Here is a 12,910-nt window from a genome sequence, read left to right as displayed (position 1 = left end):
TTCGTTTTCACTATAGGGGCAAAACCAATGAAAAAGCTTTCAAACTTCAGTTACAACGACAATAATGGTTCTTTTTTTACTAGACATATACGAGAGGAGGAAGAAGAAGAAGAATGGTCAATTGGGATTTCATTTTTAAAGTGCTTAATGTTTGGGCTTTTGTTTAACCCCCTCCCTCATGTCACACGACATCGTTTCTGAATATTTTTCGCACCAACCGTTAACGGCGTCGTTTAGACAGTGTCAGATATCATTTAAAATTGTCAGGTCAGCTTTTCGGTGTTAGAAACCGACAGAAGGACCAACTTGAAGTACGAGTCAAAATTTTAGGATACAATTTGAGTCAATTAAAAGTTTGAAGGCTAAATTGCGTTGGAATCAAATTTGAGGAGCATTTTGAGTATTAAGTCATGTAATTTCACACTATACACTTAAAAAGTGGACTAAGAAAGACACGAGAGAAAATGTTAAATGGTGAGAAGATCCATTTCCCCATTGTGTCAAGTGGTGATAATTTGAAGTGTACCTGTAACAGAGGAACAGAATCCATCAGAGGTTGATGGTCGTTTAGGTGGATATTGCAACCGCATAAGGACGTGCCGAAGGCTGCGCGGTTCTACTCCGAAGGGTTGGGGTTCAGCACCAACATGTGCACTCTCCGCTGGGCCGAACTTCAATTTGGTCTTCTCCTCCTCGCCCTCTTGCACTCGCCCAACCCCAAGTACTTTCCTATTTCTCTCATGCCCTCCTTCTGTTTGATCATTTGTCACCTTCTAACCATTTCAACAGCCTCTACCACTTGGCCACAAGTGACCAAGTCGTGCAGATCCATAAGGGCTACTCTTCCCTTCTATCATTTACTGTAACAGACATCAATACTACAGTCACAAAATTAATGGCTTTAGGAGCTGAACTAGATGGCCCTATCAAATATGAGATCCACGGAAAGGTAATGAATGATTCATTTAACATTTAAATGTTCAAAGTTTTCAATGTTTGAATAATGAAACAAGGTTTGTTGTCATTTGCTTGTGATCAGGTTGCAGCTATGCGCTGTCTTGATGGTCATATGCTGGGCTCCTATGAGCCGGTATAACAGAATTTCCACTAACAGCTTCATGTATTGCAATCTATATCATAGTTAAATTGCATTAGGGTGATCACCATGGCAACGTTTGATAGAGAAGACATAAGAAACATCTCCTTTTTTAGGATTCCCTTCAATAATTGATAGTGTGTGTTCGTCCAGATCAAAAACAGCAGTGCAGAGCGTGTGAAGCAGTGGACCTGATAATCGCAGGGGAAATTTTATAGTTAAAAATAAGATTGAAAGAGAAAGGATTCAGATTTCCGTCCGAAATTACCTGTCATGTAGATGGGGTATTTTCTGTCATCTGCATCTCCTAATAGTGACAGGAAATCCTCTTTTGTCTTTTTGGGCAGGGCAGCTGCCCTTTTCTGCCTGCTGATTGAGTTCTCATCATGTACCTTAGAATTAAACCCAAGAATGTATTTACTCACTGAATTAAGAAATGTTCTACTGATTGAATTATGTATGATATCTTGATATACGAAATTGCAAACTACTCGTAATTTGTCTGTGTTTTGTGATTTGGATAATTTTGTGTATCAGTTACCTGATTAATTTGTAGGTGGAGATACATGTTTGCATGGAAGAAAGGTGATTCCCCCACCTCAAAAACTGAATCCCGCTTCCTAGAGGCAGTTTCTACATTGAGTATTCTGCGTGTACTTGTTTCAATTAAGTTGTAGCAATGCCCCACAGAAATTTCTGATGACCGGATCCGCTGAAGAAACCAACGTCACAGGAAGACATTAGACTCATCATGAGCTCATAAAGATGAAAAAATAAGAAAGGCTACAGAAGCTTAACACTGATGGCATCCTCTATGCATGTAGATTCAAGAATGTCTCGAGAGATGAAGTTGCGACCTATGCCACCGGCCATGATCTCATCTTCAACCGGCGGTACAGAATCCAGAGTGAAGGCCTAAGAGGATCACAAAACAGTTTACTTAAATAACATTCTTGGCTTGAATTACACCTCTTGATAAGGCACTAGAATTCTCGAGAATCTTCATTTAAGATGTTATCAAAGGATAATTTCTTAAGTACAGGAATGTATATGTATAAATTAACTTGGAATGAGGAATGTTAGTTTACCAGTCCATGGCTATTGAAGCCAAAGGCACAGCTTGGAAGCTCTCCAGCATAAGTGTAACCAACGAAGAACATTCCATCCGGCAAGATTCTTTTGATTAAATAGCTGCATATTTGATTGAAGTCCACAATGAAAATTGAAAACAACTCTATTCGAATGCTGAAGCTAGGGCAATAAATAACTGAAACATTAAGCATTTAAGCTGACGTGTGGCCAACAAGCGCAACATTTGCATCCTCATTGTGCGCCGCAATGGCCATAGATTCACCCACAACAAGAACATCAGAGCAGTCATCCAAGGTATCTGCACTGGAACTCTTTGCTCCTTCTTTTGGAATGAACGCAAGAATCTCCTTCCTGAAGTTGATAAGTAAAATCTGCACAACCAAAATAGATACCATAAATTTGATATTTGATATTACTGTTAATAAAGTAGCAGCATTTGACTCCCGCATGAAAATTTCAGAGTTACATGAAGAAGAGGCACCGCGCTGCCTGCTGCAGTACCCAAGAGCTCATCCCAATATCTTGGAAATTTTTTTTTATTATTATCGAAAAGGGTTTGGAGGAGTGATTGGGATTGAAGGGTATTATTGGCAAAAGGTAGAAGCTGATTATGAAGAATGAAGTCAGTGGCAAGCCTAGTCTTTATGAGTTTAGAGAATCTTTTGCCAATTAAAAATCCGAATTGATATGCATCTTGGCATGAATCAACTTGAAACATTTCTACCTTTTTCCCATCTCCATCCATTTCGGAGCTTCGCGTTTTCGTGTAGCTTCCTCTCCTCTACAGTGTCTGCGTTACCTTATCCTCTTCTGCACTTTTCTATCACTTCACCTACTTCTTTACTTCTTGTCAGTTATTTCCATGAGGGGTCGCTCTAGTGTACAAATGCATATTCTATATCCTTCAATGTTTGATAGACGCGTGTGAACATGCTTTTGCAGGATGGGGGCAGCGTGTCAGTCTTTAGTAGCTTGCTCAAAGATGGCTCAGCTTAGCCAAAGTCAGGTGTGCGAATTGCAAACGGGGTTTAAGTTGTTGGATCAGATTCGACTGGAATAGTTGTTAGTCCTGTGTTGGTCTATTTGATTCTTTAATGGGCCTACAAGGCCGACATGTAGTTATGATCTTCCAAAGTCTTGTTAAAACTAAGATTTGTAGCTTTGATTTAAGCCGAAACAATAAAAAATGTTGTCAAGATTATGATTATTATTAATGCATTGCTTAATTTAGATTCTTTTTTCAAATATCTCCGTTAACGATATTTCTTGTAAAAATTTTGTCAAATGTAAAAAGGAATTACAAATTTACGAAAGTACTGACCATTATTATTATTATTATTATTATTATTATTATTATTATTATTATTATTATTATTATTATTATTATTATTATTATTATCCTCTTTTGAGAAGACACAAAGCTACTTTATATCTCTAATATTACTAAATCGACGCACCAAATCGAATTGAATTTTTTTTTTAATCTATCCATATATCAATTTATTTATAATGATAAATTATATTATTAAATAAAATAGCTCTTTAAATTATACAAATATGCAACATTTTATATTTGCTTACGACTGGCACGATTTAGAGTTTTCAATGTAAGTGGCTATGAATTATAGTAAATTATATGTACAAGGTGTTGCAATACTTAAACCGATACGACTTGTAACAGTTTATAAATAGCAACAACGATTACAAGATATAATGATTTTTAAGGAAGAAAAACAAAAGAATATAACTAAATTTTTTTTTATAATCTCATCTTATTAGTTGGGTCTAAGGTTTTGAAGGCCAAATCCGTCGTGGAAGCGCTCTAACTACAAGAGTTAAATACAAAAAAATAACGTTGAGGAAGAAGAAGTGAATGACGAACTTGCGATAATTGGAAAAGAGAAATCAAAGTGATGGCGAGAATGAGTGTGGTGGCTGACCAAAGAAGAGAGACAGAGAATGAGAGAAGGGAATTCAAATTTGGAATCCGTTCTGGTGATTGCAGAAGGGTTTTTCCTCTTCAAAATGTTGTTGTTTTAGCATGTTTTCGAAAATAAAAAAATATCGGTTCGAATCAGTTGATCGATTCTTAACCGGTTTTGTAGTTCAACTCTAGTATTTAAAATTTATAATTTTATATATAGATCGAACCATGTTAGTCATAAGTTTTTGATCCAACCACTTCAATCAACTGATTCAGTCCGATTATCAGAACATTGGTTGTAGGGGTGTTTATGGGTCGGGTGAAACCGAGTTTGATGTGACTCAGACCCGACCCAAAATATATACCGGGCTTATTTGTTAGACCCGAACCCGGGCCTAAACCCGATGAAACCTACACACTTTCTAGCCACGATTATATCGGGTGAAAACTGAGCCATTAACATTACTTTCTTGTAAGTTAGCATGTGAAAATATCCAAATTTCCAAGACTCCAACCATTATTTGACATGGTAAAATTCACTTAGAAAAATATAACAAGAACCAACCCTTCCGTAAAATTAAAGCATAAGCACAATCAATACTAATATTGTCTAATAATACCAAATATCTAAATCAATACAAATAACACAATATTATGCATTAGTCTAAAGTCTTATGCATTTTAAACATAAAACATTAACTTATAGTCTTATAATGACTGATAATACAAAATATTAAAGTTTACAATACTTAAATTTTACATAAGAATAGCCATCATCCATCACTAATAACACAAAATATTAATTGTGTATGATGACCGAGCCACCAGGCCATAGCTCGGGTCGGGCCGAGTTCGGGTGACCCGACCTATGGCCCGGACCCGACCCGAAAATATTAATTGTATAAGTAAGAGTGAACATTTTCCTCAAGCTAATTAAACCCTAATACATCAAAAGTAAAGAAATTCAACACCACTACGTAATTTTTCGAAAATTAGAGGAAAGGAGAGGCTAGAGTGTTAGAGTAACTTATTAAAGAAAGTGTTAGAGCTTGACGCGCTGGACGTGTAACCGCAAAAGGTGCAACGATCGGAGCTCGAATGAAGAAGTTATGGTGGATGAAAGTGGAAGTTAGGTTTTTGTTCTTCACCTTCCTCCTCCCATTGCTGCTGGAACAAAATGAGGAATGGAAGGGAAGTGATGAGCTGAAACTCATTTAAGTGTTGGGTCCGGTTTGGATCCGGTTTAACTATTTCGTTTGGTCTAATTTTGGGCCAAATTCTTTGAAATTAGTGTCAAAATTCTCGTTTTGAAAATCTCTATCCTATTTTAATATTAGATTTACATTTCTAATTTTTCTAATTAAAATTTAATTTATTGACTAATTATTTACTAATTTTAGCGGAGTTTACATTAGCTATTATACATTAGCTATTATAAAATAAAATATGCACTTCTTCTAATAATAATAAATTTATGTAAATTATGATAGTTAATTTAAATTGAATACACCTAAAATTTAATATAATTCTAATACTATCATATCATAAGAATTTTTTTAAGCAACAGCAAAAAGATTAAAATATTATATTCTCCATTCAATTTTTATAAATAAAAAATTTAAAAATCACTAATATTTTTTTATTTTTATGCAGTAATTTCGTCAATGTATATGAAAAAATAACAAAAATAGAAAAAAATTCTAACGACTTCTAATAATTACTCCAAAATACAACAAGGTTCCTAATAAAAAAATCTATTAATTATAATTGACACTTAACAAAAAAATCAGCAGTTTGATGTGTATATGTTTCGTTAATCAAGATAAAAAAATATTAACAAAAAAGTTAATTAGTTTCATAGAAATAAACATAAAATGCTGATTTTTTTTGTCAAAAGTCTCATTATTTTTGAAATAATTTTTTGATACTATTTAAGATTTTCTGCTAGAATTTCAAAATTCCAAAATTAAGGCATCATTTAATTTTATTTTAAATACTTAGGACGAACGTTTGAAAAAAAATCCAATATCTAATGCATTTTTTTAATATTAGCAAAAGATTACTATGCACCCTTTTCTTTCCTACGGGTTTGGACTAAATGTGCTTTTACTTATAACAAATTTTTCAATTCAGTTAATACTTAGACAACAGATATAGTCAAATCCATTGCCATACCCACATTTGTGTATCATAAATTCATTAAGTAGCCTAGTAAGGCACACCCACAAAAAACGGAGTCCAACAAGTAAAATTACACTTATAGATTTGGTGATTAATCACGTCAACTAAGTTCCGGCTCCATCCCAAGCCAGCCCTGACACATACCTCAACAAGCTCTGTCAACCTATGTGAAGCTGCTTTCTCCCAGCTAACATAATGCTAGGTGTCAACATACCACTCAATCAATGAGAATATCTTTATCTCTATATCTGTACATTATAAATGGCCTTCCATGAGAACATTTATATAGCATTTTTTAATAGTATAAAAACTTGAACATATTTTCTGAATAAAAAATCATGAACTTGTAATATGGCCAAAAAAAGAAAAATACAACACTTAGTTTTAAATAAAAGTAAGTGGAGACGAGGAGCTTTTTTTCGATGAAAAATGTATTTTCAAGATCTTGAAGAACCAAGTTGTAAACGAAAATAATAAAAAATACATGGACTGGTTCACAAATAAAAAAAAGTAACAATTGGGAGAAATTTTCAAAAAAATAGAGAAAATTACTTATGAGGTGAGAATTTGTTATGACAAAAAAGCACCAAAGTCTATTAATAGGTAGAGTTAAACTGGATTAGGGTTATTGGGAAGCTTCATTTGGACCACTTAAAAAGAGACTACGCTTCACAGTAGAGGAGATCGAGTGATTGAATGGCGAGGTTCACCAAAAGGGAAGCAATGAACCACACCGGACAACCAGCGATGCAGGTACGTTGTGTCGATTATGTTGAGTTATTTATGGTTCGATAATGTCGCCGGAGGTTGGTGGAGGCATGCTCCCGAAATTGGTTTCAATTGGGGGATTGTGCCTTCATTGTGTCTCCAAATTGACGACAAATTTGATGTTGCAATATTTGTGGTGTCTGATGTAGGTACGACTAATCATAATTTAAATATTTGATTTTGTTATGCATTTAATGTGGGTAGTTGTTGTTTTTAAGTTGTGGAGATTAAAATTAAAATGGAAAAAGAAAAATTTAGCAAAAAATTTTGTTCCCAGTAATGAAATTTGTTCAGCTGTGAAACCTTTATATGATAAATGTAGTGATGAAATAATGGAAGAGTATGTTTGGATCCATTTCTAATCCTTGTCCAGACGGTACGATGTGTATAGTTTTTCTTATGCTGTTGACAATAGTTATAAGTTTTTTATGTTGGAAGTTGCCATTTAGAGAGATACACAGATGAATTGGAATTGGAAATTATTAAAATGTGTGTTGAAATTGCTATTGGTTGTTACATATGAATGAACTATACCTAGATCCGTACGAGATTATTTTCTGAGGTGTGTGATATAGCTGTGTGTTGGTATTTATAATTGATAATGCCAAGTTTTACTTAATGGGATATGTGAACTGTCTCAGGAGAATGAGTTTGCGAAACAAAGCTATAAGGTTTCATCTAATTTTAACCGAGTCCATGCGTCGTAGGTGTGTGTGTTGTTCAGTTTTGAAGTTTATAATTTTTAATTGTGCGGTTTATGATGATGTGGCCCATTGTTTGGTGTCACCCATGGTCCATGTTGTGTGTTTTAGGTTGTGGAGGATGGGATGAGCGGCGATACCGTTCCTAGGGAGTAAAAAGAAGCGGTGGATTTGTCAGAAGCAGATGCGGACATAGAAGTAGAAGAATCAGTGATAATTATTGATGGGAGTGGGTCATTTGACGCAATTGAATTTTTAATCCTAGCAGCGAAGAACATCCTGATGACAGAGTTCAAAAATTTGCAGACAGCTTATGACTACTACAACGAATACGATCGCAAAAAAGGATTCTTGATGAGGAGATTGAAGGTGGGTCGTAGAACAAAGTACGAGGTCGGAGGGCAAAATCATTTTGCAGATATTCATGTGCTCAAGGAAAAGAGAGCGAGAGGGGAAACACATACAGCGGGGATCGGGGAGAGAGGTAGATGGATCCTCGACCTATCACACGGTGCAGGTGTGAAGCTCGAATAAAGGTGTACATTGATGATACTAGAGGGCGATGGTATGTTGAACAATTTTTTGATGACCACAATCATACCATGTTAGATGCGAGGTTTATGGGTCTGATGCGATCACACAGATCAGTCAAGGAAGGTAATTTGCACCAAATCAATTCAATGAGGAAAGCTAGCTTGCGAGTGCCGACGATATTCCGCACTTTTGTCAATCAGTCTAGGGGATTTGAGACTGTTGGGTTCGAGATAAAGGATATCTATAACGCAATAGAGAAGCAAAGGCGGGCAGGCACAACAAATGCTAATGCCAGGTTGAAGTTCTTGTCAGGTTTAAGGAGTAATAATTGTGGGATATTTTGGAAGTACTCGTTGGATGGTGACAAGAGGCTTTAAAATCTCTTCTGGTGCGATGGTACAAGTCGTTATGATTACAGTGTGTTCAAGGATGTCTTGAGATTTGACGCAACGTACAGTCAAAACAAATACAAATATCCGTTGGTAATATTCTCAAGTGTGGACCATCATATGAGGACGGTGGTGTTTGGTTGCGCAATTTTGAGCAACGAGAGTGAAGAAAGCTATTTGTGGTTGTTGCGGTTATTTCTTGAGGCAATGAAAGAAAAACAGCCGAAATCCGTCATGAGAGATGGGGATCTTGCAATGAAGAGTGCAGTTAGTACAGTTTTTCGTCGTGCACATCATAGGTTGTGTAGCTGGCATTTGTTAAGGAATGCCACTGCTAAGGTTGGACGGCCTGGGTTTCTTTGAAAATTTTGTTTATCCTTGATGGGCGATCTAGAGGTTGACAAATTTGAGAGAATGTGGACGGATAGCGTGGCAGAGTTTGGTTAGAAAACCATCCGTGGATAGCTGACATGTATGTAAGGAAGCATTCATGGTCTAATGTGCACATCCAGGAAAATTCTTTGCAGGATTGAAGATAACATTGAGATGTGAGCCGTTGAATATGCAGATAGGGGAATTTATACATAACGGGTATAATCTATGAGACTTTGTGGAGCACTTCCAACACTATTTTGAGTTCATGAGAAGAAGAGAATTGATGGCAGATTATAAGTCTGCATATGGTGATCCCGTATTAAAAGCAAAACTCTAAGCCAGTGAGCAGTTCGCAGCGACGGTTTATACAAAAGAGGTTTTCGAATTATTTTGGGAGGTGCTAATGCTAGCTAGCAATGTCAAAGTTATGTCCACCAAGAGGATGAGCGCTTGTGGTTTGTTCGAGGTTGCGATGCATTGCAAGCAAAGATCATGAACTGTGGCATGGGCTGAGGAAAATGAAGAATTCAGCTATTCTTGTCAGCGCATGGAGTCGTTCGGGATGCCTTATGTACACATGATTGGGGTGCTGGTGTATTTGAGCATGACTACTATCCCCAGAAGTCTCATCCTTGATCGGTGGATAAAGAGGGCAAAACAGCCGAGTGTGACCAGCGACAAAATATGTGTTGGGGAGATTCTAGACGCAGCATACATGAGCATGCATGCGACAATGTTGGAGGATTACAGGGAATTGGTGAACTTGTCCTGCCGGTTCTTTGAAAACTACTTCTACGTGAAACAAGATTGGCCAAAGAGCACCTATCCCTACGGGAAACATCGCCAAAGGCTAGGCATTGCTGAGGAAGTCAGTAGGACTTCTGTTCGAGACCTGTTGCAAGCAACGTATAAAAGATACGGACGAAGAATTGTCACGACTAGGGATGAGTTCTGCCGTGTTCAGAGGTGTCGACTCTGTGGAAAGGCTGGACACAATGTCCGAAAATGTCATGAATCACAACTGGGGGAGAACATCGATAGTTGTGAGGCAGCGGCGGCTTACAAAGGCATGGTAGGAGGAGAGGAAGGTGATGACTACTTTTATGTAGAGGGAGTTGCTTGAACTAATCTTCGCAGATATAATTCATCGTTAGGGATAATTATTTAGGTTTTTAGGTAATCCAGATGTGGTAATGACATCGACTGGAGATATTCGTAAGTTATGATCTATAAAGACCCTTTTAATTCAGTTGAATGGTAACGGTAACTGTATGGGTAATGCAAGTACTATGTTAACTTGTGGTGGAGGGTCAACTTGTGTTGTGTATGTCTGATGTGTGTGGGTTTAGGGTCTAAGACGAGTTACTGTAGAATAGTATGAGTTGTTGTAAAATATTGAAAAACTTGATGTAGATGAAAAATGAGTTAAATAGTGATGCAATGTTGGACGTTGTGGCCTGTATGATGCCGTTCAATTATTTCATGATGTTCTGTAATGATGTAACGATATTTGTAAATCCAATACTTTTTCCAACAATATAAATTACGTAACGATATGTTGTATAACACTTTTATTGTCCAATATACCCCAAATGGCGTGCATACTAGGCTAGGACAAGCCGTTGAGAAATGGAGTTAGCGTTGCTTGTGCGGAAGTCTTTGGTTTGTGTTTTTCTCATGTGTGGTTAGAGATTCAGTTGAAAGTAAGGTTTACATATTCTTTATATTTGTTCTGTTTCGTGCTTGGTAGTTTAGTTTCAAAAGTATGACATTGTTAGGGGTTTAGGGAAGGTATAGCTTAGATAAAACACACCGAGGGTCTTCTTAGACGAGGTGAAACTGTTATGCAACAATTGGTGTGTGTGTCAATTGTAGGGGTTTAGCCTAGAAATTTGTGACCCCTTTCTTTGTGTTAGGAGGTGGAGTAACTTTGTGTTACCATTAATATTACTGAAACCAAATAATTCCATTCCCCCATGTTAGTATAAACATAGCATCTAGGGCTATAAAGTCTCCTTGCATGCGTGAATTACTTGTTTAAATTCAGAAGGAGATGTATTTGGGGTTACACGTTTGACATCAGAATTAGTTGCCACACTTATAGAATAAAAGGGAAGCACTACTAAATTGTACATGTACGTTAACATTAGGTTCAACGTTAGTACATAGTATTTCCTTGCATGTAACACAAAATACTTAGGTTCAATGTTAGTACATAGTGTTTAAAAAAGCATGGTCAGGTAGCCTCAACAACAAAGTGGAGTCTTATTCAAGGACGATTCGATACCACTTCAAAGTGATTACTGACCCTGGCTTTGACAGAAAGGGGTATAAAAAGCCCAAGGTGTTCAAAACAAATAGCACATAGGGGACATCTACCCTAAACTGTAAATAAAACGTAAGTTACAACGAAATTATTTAAGTTGGTTAACTTGGAAGGAAAGCCTCTTGGTGGTTCTAGTTCACATGGTCATGGGAACAGGATTGCCATGGCCCTACGGCTCTTCCAATCCACCTCAGCCCACTACCTAATTTCATCCCTTAGCTCATTTAAGTGCTCAATAACTATGCCCATTGAGAGAGGATCTGACGCTTTAAGTAACTCCTATTAGAATTGACGATACAGTGTTAAGCGACTACGCGAAAAAGAAGTTTCATTAGTAAAGGTTGCTTGGAGTCGAGCTGGAATTGAGGAACACACCTAGGAACTTGAATCAGAAATGAGAAAAGACTGCATGCACCTATTTTTAGGTAACTGGATGGATTTTTGGGGACAAAATTTTTAATTATGTGGTTACGATGTTGATGCGTGAGCATTTTGACCCTATTTTTCCCTTGTTTTCTAGTCATTTTAAGTTAGAATTTGTTAATCTTTATTATATTTTTGTGTTAAAATTCACTTTGGATGCTACTTTGAGTGTTTTAGTATTTTTATTTATTTTAGATAAAATTCGGAGCAATTGGACAGAGTTTTGTGCAAAAAGATAAAAATTTGGAGCTGTCCCCCTTGGGCGCTAACCGCCCAACTGGCATTTAACGCCAGCAACACAGCAAGCCCAGGAACATTTTTGCCTCTTTGGGCATTGGGCGTTTAGCGCCAGGCAATCCGAATTTGAAGCCCATCAAGGAAGCATCTTTAAGTGGATTTAGCTTTTATTAGTTATCCTATCTTTTATTTTTGTAATTTTTATTTACAAACAATATCTTTTAACTTTAGGATTTAATATTTTATTTTAGTTTCAAATCAAATTAGGTTAGTATAAAAGGTAAAAGATTCACCCTTCAGGGGAAGCTTCTCACTTCCGAACATTTCACTTTTCAGAACCCTTGTTCTTTTTGTAAGTCATGAGCCACTAAACCTCTTTAGTTAAGGTTAGGAGCTCTGTTTATTTCTATAGATTAAGACTATTGCTTTTTTATTTTAATTAATGTACTGATTCAGTTTCAAGGATTACTTTCATTCTTAATTTTATGAATCTAGGTGGAATGAAAGTATGACCCTTATTCTATATGCGTTCTTGTGATCCTTGGAAGAGGTCTCTCACATGAACAACAGCTTGAAAGTAAAATTCTCCTAAATTGCTAGTTACTTGAACTAATCGAGATACGTGACATATAATCCTTTTAGCTTTAGATAATTAGGGTTTTTGTGACCATAAACTAGATATGAACTTAACCCTCTAATCGGAATAAAGTGACCAAGATATTGGCGGTTGATGAAGATTAGACGAGACTAAATCACTAAGACATTAGGGTTTAGTCAATTATAGTTTGCCATGAAAAGAATCTTGCATGATTAAAATAGTTGGTAAGAAAACGTAATCCGGAAAAGTAAACATCTCTGATACCT

General features: G+C 36.4%; 2 protein-coding genes across 3 annotated transcripts; one reads left to right on the top strand and one right to left on the bottom strand.

The window, feature by feature from the left end:
• Nucleotides 1-621: 621 nt before the first annotated feature.
• LOC130968023 (uncharacterized) lies at nt 622-3,213 on the bottom strand. 2 transcript variants are annotated; one of them, XM_057893099.1, is made up of 8 exons: nt 2,655-3,213; nt 2,390-2,559; nt 2,185-2,287; nt 1,895-2,011; nt 1,638-1,808; nt 1,365-1,488; nt 1,165-1,287; nt 622-860 (listed from the first exon to the last, which is right to left on the bottom strand). In XM_057893099.1, exons 1-8 carry the CDS (start codon nt 2,931-2,933, stop codon nt 838-840), a joined length of 1,110 nt encoding a protein of 369 aa, XP_057749082.1. In that variant the 5' UTR covers nt 2,934-3,213; the 3' UTR covers nt 622-837. The 2 variants fall into 2 exon arrangements, with proteins under 2 accessions (XP_057749082.1, XP_057749083.1); XM_057893100.1 differs by lacking the exon at nt 622-860 and having other exon boundaries at nt 1,056-1,287; nt 2,655-2,792; nt 2,913-3,211.
• A 4,831-nt stretch (nt 3,214-8,044) lies between these two features.
• LOC130966655 (protein FAR1-RELATED SEQUENCE 5-like) lies at nt 8,045-9,048 on the top strand. The gene is made up of 3 exons (XM_057891473.1): nt 8,045-8,279; nt 8,372-8,591; nt 8,715-9,048. The coding sequence occupies exons 1-3, from the start codon at nt 8,045-8,047 to the stop codon at nt 9,046-9,048; spliced, it is 789 nt and encodes a 262-aa protein (XP_057747456.1).
• Nucleotides 9,049-12,910: the final 3,862 nt, after the last annotated feature.

Source organism: Arachis stenosperma, chromosome 3 (genome assembly GCF_014773155.1).
Source record: "Arachis stenosperma cultivar V10309 chromosome 3, arast.V10309.gnm1.PFL2, whole genome shotgun sequence".
Classification (NCBI taxonomy): Eukaryota; Viridiplantae; Streptophyta; class Magnoliopsida; order Fabales; family Fabaceae; genus Arachis; species Arachis stenosperma.
This window is presented reverse-complemented; position numbering and strand designations above follow the sequence as displayed.